Source organism: Hirundo rustica, chromosome Z, assembly GCF_015227805.2.
Source record: "Hirundo rustica isolate bHirRus1 chromosome Z, bHirRus1.pri.v3, whole genome shotgun sequence".
NCBI classification, from domain to species: domain Eukaryota; kingdom Metazoa; phylum Chordata; class Aves; order Passeriformes; family Hirundinidae; genus Hirundo; species Hirundo rustica.
In genome coordinates this window covers 55,774,037-55,790,861 of record NC_053488.1, presented here as the reverse complement: position 1 = coordinate 55,790,861, position 16,825 = coordinate 55,774,037, and the positions used below count along the sequence as shown (strand labels likewise).

General features: G+C 36.3%; 1 protein-coding gene across 2 annotated transcripts in view; it reads left to right on the top strand.

Annotated features, from left to right (window-relative positions):
* The window catches only part of PCSK5 (proprotein convertase subtilisin/kexin type 5), a 240,040-nt gene that overhangs the window by 174,498 nt on the left and 48,717 nt on the right, over positions 1 to 16,825 (top strand). The window contains exons 18-21 of one of the 2 annotated variants that reach the window (XM_040089346.2): positions 1,654 to 1,751; positions 2,156 to 2,285; positions 3,402 to 3,517; positions 5,306 to 7,399. In XM_040089346.2, the coding sequence (XP_039945280.1) occupies positions 1,654 to 1,751; positions 2,156 to 2,285; positions 3,402 to 3,517; positions 5,306 to 5,421 (460 nt within the window). In that variant the 3' untranslated portion in view covers positions 5,422 to 7,399. Of the gene's footprint in view, positions 1 to 1,653; positions 1,752 to 2,155; positions 2,286 to 3,401; positions 3,518 to 5,305; positions 7,400 to 16,825 lie in introns of those variants that run through there. The other variant, XM_040089345.1, reaches the window with a different exon arrangement.

Sequence of the window (16,825 nt, the reverse complement as noted above, 5' to 3'; positions counted from 1 at the left end):
GCTAATGAATCATATTAATCTTTCTGATTCATTCATGTGGTAGTTAGAAATTATTTTCTTATCTTTATTGTATTTCTTCATGTATCCAGTCATTTACTTACCTCAAGTACCTGAGGCTCAATTCAATTTCAGTACAGTGATCATATATTTTAAACAGCAGGGGAGATTTTTTTCCTAAGAGGGGCACCTAATTATTCTTGAAAATTATAGGTAAAACATACAAAGCCACACATTTCAAGCTCCTTTATAAAGAATGATCTTTTGATCCAAGTAGCAAAGGTCAAAAATCTTATAATACTCATGACAGACTGTATGTGGTTTAGTGCCACAAAAAAATACAAAGACAGTATTCAGTATCTGTAGGTATTCTTTTGAATACAAGTATTAACACTGAGGTTACATGTTCCATTAAAGTGGATTTTCATCTCTTAGTAAAAGCTGAATGTCTACTTCTAGAACATCAGTAGCTGGATTTCTTTATTGAAATTGAAATACTAAAAAAATTTTTAAAACCTAACCTTTATGTTTTCTTAGGCAATTGTAGCAAATGGAGAGTCATTTTTGGTAGCATTTTTTAAAAATGTGTGAGCATATCAGATAAATGTAGCCTTTCAGGACATGCATTTCATATTCCTTAGTCGTTCCATACTTTCTGCATTTTCTTGGCAGAGGTATTAATGACAGGAGCTTCCTTGAGTAGGTCTCAAGAGACCTGGATTCCAGATCTGCTCCATTACTGGCCCATTAAATAAACTTGGGCAAATTATTTTCCCATCTGTAAAAACATGATAATGCTATGTGCACTGTAAAGCTATTTGAGGTGTGTCACTGAGGAAAAACAAGAGAAAAGCAGAGGTTGTGAAGTTTTGTTGAATTGCTAGTTTATATTCTGAACTGGGACTGAATACACTCTTGAAAATTTTCAGTGGTGCTGAACTTACCTGGCTGGATGCCTGAGCTGATGAGCATTTTAGAGAACGTGTTAAACTGGGTGAATTTTGAGGTTCCACAGAAGACAGTAAACATGGCATAGAAGTCCTAATTTAAAAAAAAAAATCATTTCAGACAAACAAAACCCAAACTTCAATAAACTGCTATAGGCACCATATGATATGAAAGCAATAAACAGCTACTTAAAGGAATTCATGAAAATGTGACTCTTTGTGCTATTTCTTTTCCACTGTTACTCATATTTCTGTGCTCTCACAGAAGTGCCTGCAGGCAGAATACCTCCATCTGTAATCTCAACAAATCTCACAAGCCACACAGAACTGGCATTCAGTTAACAAGTCCCTTAGTATTTTTTTTAATGCTGACTCTGTGCCTAATTCCTCGTGGATAATTGCATTTTACATGCTTGAATTTTTATTGCTGCTTTTCATTGTTAACTTTTTATCTGTCCACTATTACTTGGTAGTATTTACAAAGAGTTTGTAAACAGCTTCTTTACTTCACCATGGGCAAAACTGCTTGGCATTCCCTTTTTAGGTGATTGGTGTCTTTAAGTTTATGAAATACTACCAGTGAAGGAAGCTGATGAATTGTAATATATGGGTTGTTCTTTGATTAAAAGAGAATTACTGAATTGTGAATGATCTTCTTGTCCTCTGTTGCCATTATCTGTCCTGTGCTTTTTTTTCCTTTTTATAATAGTTTGCATGGCACCAGATGTGCTATCCGCTGTGAAGAAGGAAAATACCATAATGGCAGGGAATGTGAACCATGCCACCGTTCCTGTGCAACATGTGCAGGTACCCCACTGATATTTGTCTGCATAATTTTCATTCCTGTATGATTTTACCTCTGATTTTATTCCACTATATCACAGTTGCAGTATGATTGTTTACATATGAATCCTTCATTCTCTTAGTAGCTTTTAATTACATTTTAAATATGGCAAACTTCTTTCCGCTAGCATAGAAATCTAGGTTTTTAATTGAAAGAGTTTATATATTCCTCTTTTTAAATTTTCATAGAACTTACTATAATTTCCAGTAATGCCTTCTATTTTCTTCCAGGGGTGGAATAACGACTGGTAGATTTGGTGGGAGCTGTAGAACTGCAGTCATTTATTTCAGAAAAAGTTACACTGAAATTATATAATTGTTTATTTTAACAATGTACCTAACTTCTAATAATTTCTCTTTGGACTAAGGTGCTGGAGTAGATGCCTGTATAAACTGCACACAGGGTTACTTTATGGAAGATGGAAGATGTGTGCAGTCCTGTAGTAGTGGTTATTACCTTGATCACTCCACTGAAAGCAGATACAAAAGCTGCAAAAGGTATGATCAGTGGCTGATATACCTAGTATTTGGCAGTATATTAGCTATAACTGTGTTGGAAATGATAAGATGAAACGCTGTTAACTTAAAAAAACGTATGAAAAAATACTTAATGCTAACTAAATGAAGGAGAAGATATTATTTTGTTGTTGTTGTTATCATTATCATTATCATTATCACTATCACTATTATTATGATGTGATAATGTATTATTATTATATATTATGACTATTATGTGATTATGTTCATACAGGTAAATAAAAGTATTTTTTCTGGTATATATGTGTGACCTTCACTCTAAAACAGCCTGTAGTGAGCATGTAAGTAGATTTGCATAGAAGTGTAAAATTTTCAAATCTGAAAGAGGATCTGAATTTTTTAATAACAAACAAAAATAATCAAACTACGGGTTTTTTCATTGCAAGTTAATTACTATTTATAAAGACCATGTCAGTTCTTCCACTGCATATTCACAAACATAGCACAGGTATAATCTAAACTACTGTCCAGAATAGCTTACCTGACTCAAGTGTACAAATGGCTGGATAAATCTTGGACAAAGTTTTGCTGTGCAATGAAGGAACATTTTTTTCTATTTTGTACTTTGTTAAACAAATATCATTTGTTGCCCTTTGGAATCATTTATTACTGACCCAGATCTAAGTTCAGGGCAGGAGGGGAATCACCATATGTTTCGAAGTATTCCACAGGAAAATACAATCAATATGTAATGACAAGACAATGGAGCAAGATGGGTGGTGAAGGGACTGGGCATCATGTCAGTCATTTCTATGATGTAGCTTTAGTTCATGCCTTTCTGGCACATGTACACACCATCAGCTTGATACTTTTGCTGATTATTTATGCATAGTTCAAACTCGTTAGAATAATGCAGCTGTGTAGTAAAAACTCTGGAACAGAAATTTGTTGATGGAAAGAAGCAGGGCTGAGTTTCAGGGATAGTCAATTATTTACTATCATAATTATTAATAGTAATATTATAGTACCTTGTACCTCTAGAAAGAACAAACAAATCCTTTGCAATACAAAAGAGGTCACCTAGGAAGTCTTATATTTGGGCTGGCCAGAAGACCAACTCCTGCCATTGTTTTTCAGATGTGATCCCAGCTGTTTGGATTGCAGTGGCCAAGGAGAGAGAAACTGTACGAGCTGTCCAAATGGCTATAACCTGGACACTGGTGTCTGTGTCATGGGAACAGTATGCAAGGATGGTGAGTGCAAGTCTCTGAAAAGATCCATTTTATCACTGCCAGCTTCCTCTTTCATATATATCGGGCTGGTTTGGCCTGCTTTTCTTATTGAGTAAGGGCTACATTACTTTTTAAATTTTTCAAACATATGAAAAGGTGAAATTTACATTTGCACGTGTTAGCAAGATTAGTCACATCCACTTTACCTGAATTTTCCTAAAATAATTTTTCACCTTGCCAGCAACCTACTTTTCCTTCCTTAGCATTTGTTCAAAAGCTGTTGCTTTCAACAGATTTTTATTTGAGGACCCTAGAGTACTATTAATAGAATTACATTTCTCTATCTCGCCACTTTAAACTGTGAAAATGTTGGTAAGTAAAAACGATTTAAAGCACCTGCAGACAATAACTTGATCAAGTATGATCCATTACTATGCTTGACTTGTGTGAAATGGTAGTGAGGAAAAAAGGATTCTGAAACAGGGAACATGCAATAGGGTGGAGATTTGAACCTCCTCCAAATTCTCTGTGGCAACCAAGATGGCCTTCTTATTGCATATGATGGGCTTGATTATTCACTAATAATAATTCCTTTTAAATGTCACAACTACAGAGACACTTAGATAACCTTGTGCTTCCCTAAAAATGTTACCATGTGAATTACTTGTAAATAGAGCCCAACAAGTGCAATCCAACAGGAAAATCATATCAGAATAAGGTCTGGGAAGATACCTGACTTCATGTATAGAAAAAGCTAACAGTGACTCTTGGATCCAGCTTATTTCCACTGGATTTACTAAGAGCTAAAGAAGACTTTAAAAAGAAAGCACATGTGTGAGTCTGTTTCTGTGGATCTTTGCACTTCCTGTTGGAATATAGGCTTCCAAACTTTGAAAAGTATCCTGTTCATTGTAAAGTTACAAAGCAGATATTGGTAAACGAGTCATGAGCCCTTTTCATGGAAAAGGACATTGGAAGAGTTATTGTCTAAAGCAAGTCCAGAAGAGGACAGATATAGATAAACAAATTAAGAAGTGTAATGCTAATATGGTATTGCAATTGATTTCTGCAATGCAAACATTTGGGATACCAGTTTGGTCTTTAGTATGGCTGAATAAATTCACAGTAGTACATGTGCAGCCTCAAATCGCATACACACTGTAGTTCCTGAGGGTGAGAGCACCCCATCTCAGTACCACCACCATTCTTCCAACTGCAGCTCTCATGGAAGGGCAGCACATGGATGTGCAGGCCTTCAGGCAGTTGCAATGCACCATGGTGGGTCACAGCACACGGCACATGTTTTCAGCAGTCTAGGGTAAAAAGGAAAGTCCAGGAGGGTTTGGGGATTTTTTTCCTGTTAATTTACAAAAGCACAGAGGGCCCCATTTCAATGTCTTTACAATCAACTCGCTCTACAGGATTTGCATTTCTGTTAAGAATGTTTACTCTTTTTCTGTGGTTTGATTATTTTATTCTTTTTATTCATAAAAACTGAGAGCAAATTCCTTTGCTGTAAATATCACTGTATTCTAATTATTCTCTTTCTAATCTTTTTTTCCTTTTCATAAATGGATACCAATCATTCCCTGTTGGACCACACAATATCTCTTCCTGAAAAAAAAAAAAAAAAAATGCTGTTGACTGAAATTCCTTTTGATGGACCAAATTTCCTACTTGCTACCTGCTCCTGAATGGTCTCTTCAACCAAATCTGCATGTCTGACCAATTAAACCTTCCTCCATTGTACACGCCGTGCACTCCAAACCTTCAACCTCCCCTCCTTCTCTTGCTGCTACCCTCTGGAAGCCACGGAAGAGTCCTGGGCCGAGGGAGGATTCTGTATGCTGGTGAAAAAGAACAATCTCTGCCAGAGGAAAGTGCTTCAGCAGTTGTGTTGCAGAACATGTAAACAGAAGGGGTGAACTGACACTTCCCAGCATCTTCCTCCTCTTGTAGACTTACAGATTAATCCGTATTACTGAGAAAGAAAAAAAAAAAAAAAAAAACCAACAAAAACACAACAACAACAAAACAACAACAACAACAACAACAACAACAAAAAAAACCTGAAAAAGAAAGCAAGCCACCTTTCTCCTTCTCCCTGTCTTTGTCTGGGGAGATGGCGAACTGTTTGTTGGAACTTAAATGGAAAAACTACAACACACCTACCTTTCATAACTGGGTGTCTAGAGCTGAGCATCCAGGATCACAGAGTCAGTATTGTGTGACCAAAGCATTTGATGCCAAAATTACCATTTAACTCTTGATTTGATTTCCTGTCAACTTTAGGATCCTTCCTGTATTTCTGAAGGTTCTTTTTCTTCCCTTCTTTCCTGCTTCTTTCCACTTCAAGATGTTTAAAGAGTGTTTCAAGAATACAACACAAGTTTACATGGATTAAAACTAAACAATACAAAAAAGATTGCATTAGTCTTTTTTTGTGCTGTATGTATTGACAGGGGGAACTTGAGTTCCTGAGGGGATCAGAAACATCATTAGTGCAGGACTAAGTTCTGCCCCTTTTGTAACACTATTTTGAAAAGTGGAAAGTGAACATTTCTGCACACATTTCTTTCTTACTTCCTCTGCTTTATGCTGGTTTTTGTATTACATGCGGTATGTATATATGTTTGCCCAAAATGTGGTTTTGGTCATATAGATTTCATTTTTAGACAGGTGGCTTATTAACAGATATGCTAGGATTTTTATTTTATTTTTTTAAATTGTCAAAGCTATTTCAAATAAACTTAAGAAACCCATTCTTCCTGTAGTGGACAAATTTAGAATATACTACTTCTCTTGATTTGCATAAATGAGAGTAATGTATGTGCTCAGAAGTCAGAAAACATTGCTAACATTTAAGAAGTATTCATAAATTATTGTTGTCTTGTAATGTTCATTTAAAAAGGGGATATTATCATAAAGATATGTGGAACTATTTCATAGTGCCCATATGTAGATGCCAGTGTGACTATAAATGACAGGATGTGTTTACAGGACTGGATTTATTATTGTGCCAAATACACCTCCAGGAAAAACTGCATGTAGGGCAATTAATCAGTGGTTCATTTGGTGCTGTGATGGGTCTGAATCTGCTTTTAACTGCTCCCAATAGAAATTTCAGCAGGAATAGTTCTAAGGCCAATGGAGTTACTTCACTATAAAATGGTCCTGGGTGATAAGAGACGTGGCCCCAGCCTCACTCTTTTTCTACCCAGGCACATGGCTGCCAGTACAAATTTCTGTTTAATTTGTCATCTTCAGCTTCACTCAGCGTACTGATTAAAAGACGGTTATTTCACAGAAAACAGAAAATTGTACTTTAAAGATACTGTTTACTGGGGATAATACTTAAAACATGCAAAGTGTCTTTCTCAGTTAGCTTTCCAGGACATACAAACAGAAAATGGATTTCAGCTGTTTAAGCATGTAAATCCTGGAAAATAAAGGGGATCAAAAACTAATGTGGATGTTTTACAAACAAACTAATTCAAACCTTTAGAGGTAATGTCCTCTTTAGCAGAGAGCAGATAAACTATTTCAACCAGGTTCAGTATGACAAGAGTGCAGTCAAGCTCCTTTGGTGCCCATTACAAATTTCCTGATAAACATTCAAATTTGTGCTAGTTTAACTACTAGTCTGTTACTGCCTCATTTGTCAGTATAGCGTGTTTAAATAGAACATAATGCTTTCAAAGTTTAAGTTAATATTATATATGTTATATATAAATATATATTCACTATTGAGATTTAATTATGTAATGGATTGTAAAGAATCTGTTTGGATACTTACGAATGTCTCTAACACTATTATAGAGAAGAAATTAACAACTTTGTTTTCTTTAAAAAACCTGACATTGTTATAACAAAATTCATTTTTACTGAAAAAAATACTGTACATGTGTAAAATGTTCAGTTGTTATTTGTAAAATAGGGTAGTTCTGATGTAATTGATATTGGCCAAAATCAATGTTATTCCATATTTTATTTTTTCTATTAAATTAACCTAAATTCCTGTTCTTTTGGTCTGGAAAAACATGTCGATCCATATGTTAAATGTCTTTGTTGAAGGGCGTAGGTAGCTCTGTGGTACAGGTCACTTAGATACCTGGGTGTTTAGTTTTATTACAGACTTCTTTTAGTTTAAGTGATGGAATTTATGATTGCAGAAATATCTGGTTTACGTTGAGATCACCTTTTGTGTAGTAACAGAACAGCCATATCTGAACCCTAATGGGTAACTGTTGACTTACTCTGATCTGTAAGAGTTTGTGATGGGTCTAATCTGTTGTGTGTTCAGGATTAAAAAGCAAAATTCGTAACTACTTATTGGCTCAGGCAGTTAAGAAGGAAGGTTTCATCTTTGCAGTCACACAGAGTGGCTGCTTGCACAGTGTCATGTCGGTGTCTGTTGACGTGCTCACCTGCCATGCAGCCACAGAGCCCCCCTTGAACAGTGCCCGTCTGTCCTTGCCAGACCAAAAGGGCTCCATGCAGCTTCCTGTAATCCCTGCAGGGTGAGCTCCTTCACTGGCATGAGCTGATCCTCTTGTTCATTTACCATTTAATCCCACAGCCTGAGTGGAGAGCAAAATGGTAGTTTATCCAAGGATTCATATATTCAGATGGCATTTTAAGCACATTTGAGGCCATGAAAAGAATTTCCTGCAAAAAACCCCACCACTTTTTTGCCTTAGACATCTCGTTGTCACTGACCTGTTTTGACCTGGCTTCAAAACTAGGAGTTAGTCATTATTCCCACAGTTTCTATGTCAGTCCCCAGAAGCATGCATGTGTGGGATGGCACATTCTTAGCAGTAGTTTGGTAAGACCACACCTGGAAAAAAAGTTGCCTACACTCATCTATGAAGAACTGCTTGTTTCAGCTTCTACCTCACTTTCATCTTCTAAATGAGCAGACAAGTAAGGATAAATCTGTGTTTTAGGCTGAAAATTGGAATTTTCTGGTGTCAGCTCAGACTCTTTGATCATCTTTGTTTGTTATGCCTTAATAGCTGTTGTCAGAGACGTGAAAAATTTCTGAGCAGCCTATAGCTAGTATTTGTACTAGAGGATCACTGCAGCAACAGGATTGCTATTGAAAGAAGCTAGTTTGTTCCCAGCTGCAGAGTTTTCTTAAGTGATTGCTCCTTCCTCTCTGATTCAACCAGGTACAGTTTGGTGTGTTCAGTATTTGACACTGTTGATGACACATAGAAAGGATACAGACCATTTCAGAAAGATCAGAAGTTACTAAGCACAAACAATAATTTTCCCTATGTCAGGGAAGACTGTGTATGGCATCAGTTTAAATCTGTTCATTGATTTCATTTTATTTACACCACAAGTCAAAAAGCAATGACAAATTGAAGATGCCATTATAATTAGTTAGAACATGGTATTTCCCAGTTCATATTTGTCTAGGAGAACCCTGATGCAAATGCAAATTGGACATACATCTACACCTTTTCTTCACTAAAACTCCCAAAGATTTTTAATAAAGACAACTGTGGTCAAAAAAAGAACAAAAAAAAAAGGTAGTCATACATGCTAAAAAAAGTTTACCATGCCCCAGACCTACAGAACATCCTGCAGAAGCCTGTTGTGTGGGGGTGTCAATTTATGTTTCCTTTTCTGCAATAGTGTTCCAGCCTTACTCTCTTTTTAGCTGCAGCTCTTCAACTCAGCCACACACCAGTACTGTAGGATCAGATGCGAGGTCAGTGGAAATCTTATGCTGATCCACAGATCCTGGGACATTTGGCTTAGCCTCTGCCTACCCACACACACATGTATCCACTGGCATTCCCTGCCTCCTCCTGGGGTGGCTTTACAAAATTCCCCTCTATGAAGCACAGTGTTTTCTAGTAAAGATTTCCCTATGAGACCTTACAAACTACCCCAATCTGTTGTGATTGCAGCTTTACAATGCCATGTCAAATTCCTTGCAACTGAATCTACTGTGTCATGGCAGGCTGCTGCTTGTGCCATGTTGTCAGATTGTAAGAGGTTTGACAGAGGTATGAGTAAACCTATATACAGAAGCACTAGAGCTATTTACAGCAATTTTGGCCATCACTAAATGCAAATTACAACTGTTGATGACCAAGTTAAGTCTCTTAATAGCTGTCTGTTAGTTTTTAATGAATATGTTTAATGAACAGAATGGTTGTAAGAAGGCCTATTATAAATTCAAGATCCCTGTAAAGACATGTAAGAGATTGCTTGTATGAGTCAAAGCTTTTAATTTGCAGTGCAACTTGCTGAACAATAACTTGTCTATGATCAATTACCATGCCTTATATTTATATTGGAGATGCCATTGTGCTGTCATTTGTACAGAATGAACAAGGAAAAGTTTTGCCATTAGATGTTTGGATAGTTTAAGCAAGCATTAAAAATTTTTACAGCATACAAATAAAAACCCTAGTCAAGTTTTCATCAAAAGGAAACTGACGCACAACAACTTGCATGACCTTTTTCAGAATAGGAAAATTTGGCATTTCAATAAGTGAAAAAAAAGGTTGAAAATATTTTTTTGATGAGCATTTTCTTTACTAGGGAAGAAACCAATTTCTGTTTAATGTAATTTTAATTACTTGTCTTACTTAAACTAATTTGTGAGATTTCTAATTTTTATTGAAATAGATGATTAGCTGGTTATTTAGTACTATCTGTCTTGATGGTCTTTTGGGGCTTAATTCCTCCTTAATTAGCAAGAATTAAAGAGTTATGAGTGTAATGTCCCTAAGAATAAACCAGAACTCTAAACCTTATTATAACATCCAACCAGTGGAAGTGCAATCAACACACATATTTCCATCACTGATTCCATAGCAATGAGCAAAGAGGATTTGGACCTATCAAAGGCCCTGGACATTCTGTGATTTCTCAGAGCATAGTAACATGAAGTATTGCTAGGAAAATTGTTCTAAAATCCTCAGGATAAATCCAGAGAGGCTGCAATAATCACCTGCTATGTGAGTGTAAGATATAACACCACAGAATTAATATTTAATACCTGAAATTATCCTGAAATACTTCCTTTCTGGATTAATAAGCAGTGTTAATGCATAAAACCAGAATTTTCATTTTTAGAATGGGATTTGTAGTCAAAGAAAAACATATTATGTGGCAGAAGCTCTGCAAATTTAAAAAAAATTAATTCCAGTAAGCAACAAATACAGACTCAAATGCTGCACTAAAGGCTGGTCTTTGTTGGGTTTTGGCAGCAAATACATGACCTGCTCATGTGTTTGCTGCCAAAGATGACCAGGGAAGCTTAGAAGAATGACTCTCATACAATAATCTATTGGTTTTTCTGAGTATTTGGGGGATGGATTTGTTTAAGGTCTTCTGGGAAAAGCAGCAGCACTTTTCAAAGCAAAAACCACTCAGCCATCGGAAAACACAGTAGAGAGCAATGAGGTGATTAAGTACCCATTTTTCCAATCAGCCTGGAAGTGAGAAGCCAGAACATTGACAAGCAGTGAGTACTTGTTTACCCAAGGAGAATTAATTGCTCTATCATACAAATTCAACAATAACACTGAATGTTTACTGGAGCATGACCAATGTGATTTAATTATAATTCAGATAGTACTACATAACTTTTTGACATCTGATTGTCTTCGGCCTGCCCACTGCCTTCCTCCTGTTGCCTGCAGATGTTCTTTGAGATGTGGGGTGCAAAGAAAGTCTAGCTTCTATTTGCCAGTCCCCACAGATCAGGTTGCTGTCAGCTGTTGTGTTCATGACTATTCTAATGGACCATTCTGTGCAATGTCACTGGATAGAAACACAAAAAATAACTCAAATATTCATTCCCAAATAAAGTAACCCCTTTTCTTACAGCAAGAGCAAGTTCATACCAAAATGAAGTTTGTGTAAATGTTGGTCTTGCTGTGTCTGTCTTTATCACAGCCTCTCTGAACACTTTCAAGTCTAAAAGGAGGATTCAAAATTAGTTCCTGCTGCTAAACAATGTCACAACACCTCTCTGCAGCTATACTTGAATATATGGAATATGTGATTGTTAAAGAGAGTAATCCTAATCTGTAATCATAAAAAAAAAATTATCCAGAGGTGTTTATAGTGGAGACCAGGAACCAGGGAACATTTCAAGCAAGGGAAGATCACCAGTGTAAATGTATTGAGGAGACTGAACAGGTACAGATGGTAATAAAATTTAGACTATTATAACACTCATTAAAAGATTTAATTTGATTTGCTCCTTAATTCCAAGGACATACTTGTATCTTTATGGAAGGTTTCTTTCAGGCTTTAATATGACTTCATCTCTGCAAAATACATAAATTGCATTTGATGAATAGTACGAATCTATGTTGTTACGTCTTGGGACAATAGTTGGCCTGCTAAAATCTGCCCAGTTATCAGCAGATCTCTGTTCATACGCTGATTAAGTTGAGGATGTCCAGTATGAACAGCCTGTGAAGGAGTTTCTTAGCCTAAGATGGATGACATCAGTGAAATACTGCCCCAAAACATCCCGCTCTTCCCACTTCAGGTTTATGTCTATTCAAATCAGACTCCAGAAATCCTGGAGTAAGGGGAAGCTCTGTGTATACAAAGTACATGCTCCTTGCTTTAGAACAGAGGATAGACGCACTGTTGTTACCTTGGTTGCCTTCAATGTGTGTTTTCCTCCAGCACTGAAAGTTCCTATCTTTAATGTACTCCATGTGCTACTTTACTCAAAGCATACTACATTTGGTTTTTGTATTTCGCAAGCAACTACCTAGCTTTCCAAAGCAGTACTATCAGCACTGTGTGCTAATTTTCAGTCAGGTTCAGGTGTTTCTGTTCCACTGCCCCTTAGAGGATTCTCAGGTACTGATTTTTATGAAGAATGGGAAGCTTGAAAACACGAAACAGGAAAATTTCCAGTTGGAAAGCTCAAGAAATGAAGAGGTTGAGTGTATCTTTTTCCTTTGTAAGTCAAAAATTTTGAGAGTGCTGTGGTAGTTCTCCCTGCTTCAACAAGTGAGAAAGTTACAAACCGAAGTTTTATTTATATATATATATATATATATATACACAGAGATTGTTCCATTTCCTTTCCCCACCTTCTTGTGGGGCTGTCAAATTTCAAGCTATAGGTGAGCAGCAGAACACCTTGCCAGGCTCTGACATAGGTGCTTGCATAGGCAAGGGGAGAAACCATGAACCCAGCCAGCTTATGCTTCCAGGCATCCACATAATTAGTACAAATGGAGTTTTAAACCAAATCCTTTAAATGAAAAAAAAAAAAAAAAAAAAAAAATTAGTAGAAATGGAGACATAAAGGTGATTAAAAAAAAAAAAAAAAATGTTTCTGGGGTCTGTTTATGCCCACTACGTACTGCTGAGGGCTCTGGCTCTTCAGTGGGTTTCTAACAACAGTTGTATTAATACTACATTGAGATGGGGGAGAAGTACACATTGTAAATAGGAAGGGAAAATCCCTTTGTGTTAGAAATAATAAGGCAGCTTTGGCTAATGTGAATGTTTTTATTCTGCAGGGAAAACCGTAGAGGGCCGTGTAAAACAGTGGAGTCTGATAAAGGCAATTTCCTCACTCCTCACTGTCATGATTAGAACTAACCTGAGTTACTCTGTATGATCTCACCTAATCCTACAACAAAATGGCCTTTCATCCTAAAATCATTATATCACACTCAGAACACAGCTATTCAGGAAAGAGATGTTCCATCCTTTTCAAGGTTCTGCTTTGCCCCTTGGCACATGGGGGAGATTTAGTGACTTAGGAATCGATATCCTATTTTCAGCCTTCTCATTTGTCAGTGTCTAGAGCACTTTGAAAAGAAGATTTTCAATCCTGAATCCTTCTCATCCCCTCACATCATAATACCCAAAACTTCTGTCTCTTCTGCACATCTGAATAGGGAGACAAAAATATAGACATTGTGTAATTAGCAGGAGACCTAAAATTGAATCTAGACAAATAATTGGAAACCAGATGCAAATTTTGTACAACTGCCAAATCTGAGGGTAAAGGAAATGTCTTCGTCTTGAACATGTTACAACATGCACATTATGGTAAGATTTATTTCAGGGAGCTGTAATCTGTCAAACACCGAGACCTTGGGCTAAGCAAGGAGAAACTTTTAAAAGAATATTCAAGATTTTTATTTGCATGGATTTTTATATTCAAGTTAGTTTTGGTTATCTACTTAAATTTTATGAATAAATGTCTCTTCAGGGAATTCAAGGAGTTGATCCCACAAGCCAGACAAAATAAAATGTATCACACCCAATCTTGAGAAAAAGAAATAAGACCGACTTATTTCAGTTCTCACAGCTGATGGATGAAAAGCAATCCTGAGCAATTTTTGTTTATCTGCTTTGTCAAACCTTTATAATCCATAAGATTATACAATGAACCCAAAGTATGAAATCCACATCCAGATTTCCATGAAAGTAAACAAGCAAAATGGAGAAAATAAGGTCATTTTCTCAATCAATTTAAGGAAATTATTGTGGCAATGTTACAGACATAAAATGATGTTTAAAATTAGATAAAGTGATCAAACAAAGTGGGGAAGTAACACATGACTTGCAGTGACTAAGTCTCACAGAGGGACTACAAGAGAAAAGGATTTATGACTGCCAGCACATAAAAGTCTGTACCTCCATGCATAACTGACAAGGATATTCACACCTTCATATAACTGAACTCCCGAAATATCATGTGCTGTCAATGAATGACACAGGCTTTGGAAAGCGAGAGAGAAAGAGTGACAAAATAAAGGTACACTTTGATGCTGCTAATGCAAAGAGTAGAATGACTTGGCAACTACGACAAGTGCTCCAGACTGGGACTCAGGAGAGACAGGTTCTAGTTTGCTATTGTGAAGTACTAATTTGACTACATTTTTGCAGCTCAGGTCTCTACCTCCTTAATGGGAGGAATAGTTCTTACCTCACTTTAAAATGCATCATATGAACTGATAGGAACTGAGCATTAAGTAAAGGGATTTTGTATGCAGTTAGAAGCACAACCCAAAACCTGATGTAGCCCAAATATAGAGTTAAACATTTCTAACTATGTACACAAAAATTATACATTAAAATCTTACTACTATGAGGAATGAAGTTTGTTAACATATCATTATTCCTGCAATATCTCCAATTCCTTTTTTTAAACAATGTGGCAAATGTTTTTAAACAAGGTAACAATGTAGCAGAACTAACACAACGACTGTTAAATATGAGATGATCCAAAGTTACTGATAACCATTGCCCAGTTGAAAGCTAAGTGAAGACACATTGCTGAGAGTATTCCTCTGTTAAGTATGTTAGACAATAAAGATTTCTAATACAGCAAAGAAGAAAAGGATTGTGGCTTTGGCAGCCTGTATTTATCTATCGAGGTTTGTAAAGAAATACATTGCTCACAAGGAATTCTGGCAGATGGTTGAACTGCCCTGTGGAAGTTTTTGAAGTTTAGTGTTAACTCTTTGAATATCCACCCAAAATTATTTTTTTAACATATCATATCAACAGTTCTAGATGTGATTTGCAGTTCAGAGGGCCAAATATGTATTTTCTAGTGCACATTCTTATAATAGCATCCATTAAAATGCTTCAGTTCAGAGCCACAGAACTGGTCTTCCCGGCACTATTCCAAGCACAGCTGAAATGAATTACACCACTGCTAATGAAAGGCATTACATAGAAATAACTAAAACCTTTAAAAACTAAGTATTTCTGCTATGTGTGCATGCATAGCTGAGTTGTATGAATTAGTACCTAAGGTCCAGTGGATAGGCATGCAAGAGAAGCAAATGGGTAATGTGGGCAAATAAAGTAAAGGAGAAATAGGAAAGCTTTCTAATATGTATCACAACTCAACATCAGAGAAGCAGTCACCCTGACAGATTTCCCAGTGATGTAAATCCAACATAATAAAACACTCAAGCATCAGATCTGCAATGAGAAGTCTTTTCAGATACTGCATATTTTCATCGTTGTATTATTGTCCAAATATATGTGTGTGTGTGTGTGTGTGTGTGTGTGTGTGTGTGTGTATATATATATATATATATATATATATATATATATATATTTTTTTTTTTTTTTTTTTTTTTTTTTTTTTTGGTCCTAGTTTCACCCAGGAAAAAGTTAATTTTTATACTATCTGGGAGGGGAGCATGGTCAGACCCTTATGTTATTGGATACCATCTCACATCACTTTTGAGGGTCAAGCAAAGGGACTTGCTCTTTCCTTCCAACAGTGAGAGAAAGGGTGGAGGGCAAAACAGTCCAGTATTTTTTTATTTTCCATGTAAATAATTTCAATCTTTTGTTATTAACATCATAGCTGTTACTGTTTTATTGTCTCATTGCTGTTTCCAGTAAATTGTTCATATCTCAACCTGTGATTCTCACCTTTTTGTGCCTCTGATTTTCAGCTCCATCCCTGGAGAGGAAAGGGGGAGGGAAAAGAGTGGGGGAAGGAAAGCAAGCAAGTGACGTATGGTTTAGGTGAGTCTCAGTGAGATCACAGAATTGGGGACTACTATTCCTAAACCATGACAAAATTATATATTAAAACCTTATAAAGCATTTGAGAACATGGGATTCCATGTTACATCCTTTGGATATGTATCAAAAAGGCTCAAGAGGCTTACATTAACCAAATCTGTCAATGGCCTGAAGGACATTTTTTCTTTAATTTTTCTTGAAGGTGAAATTATAAATATTTGGTATTGTGATAGACATGCATCAATACAACAATGTTATCTGAGCAACATCTCAAAAAAATTAAAATCCTACTGAATTGTATGTCTTAACAGCTTTTCAAATGTTTTTCATTTTAGGCCACTATAAAATTATTACTCATAAAATATGCAGTATTTTAGTTCAGAAATGCTGCCTCAGTTCCATGGAACTAGTCAGTTTGCACAGTTCAATGTCTAGCCTTTATGGGCATGCAAGGAATTACATAAATGTATGGAAATAGATACATAAATATATAGAGACACAGGTAAAGATGTATATAAATCACTCTTTGGATTATGAGAACTTCTCCCCAGCAAGCACCGATCCCGGAACAACCTCTGAGGAGCATTTTATTCGTGGTTTATGTGGTTCTGTCACGGGCTTTTGGCTTGTCTTGCTCTTTTATCCTTTCTTTAGAAGACACACAAATCATTACAAAACAAATATTACATGTCTGTCTACATTTTGGGTACCCCAGGTCTCACCCAGAGTTGGATAGATGTTCCAGTCAGTTTGCCTTTATAACTATACTGTTCCCATCCCCTTAGGTATGTAAGTACTATCTTAGCTCATATCCCATAC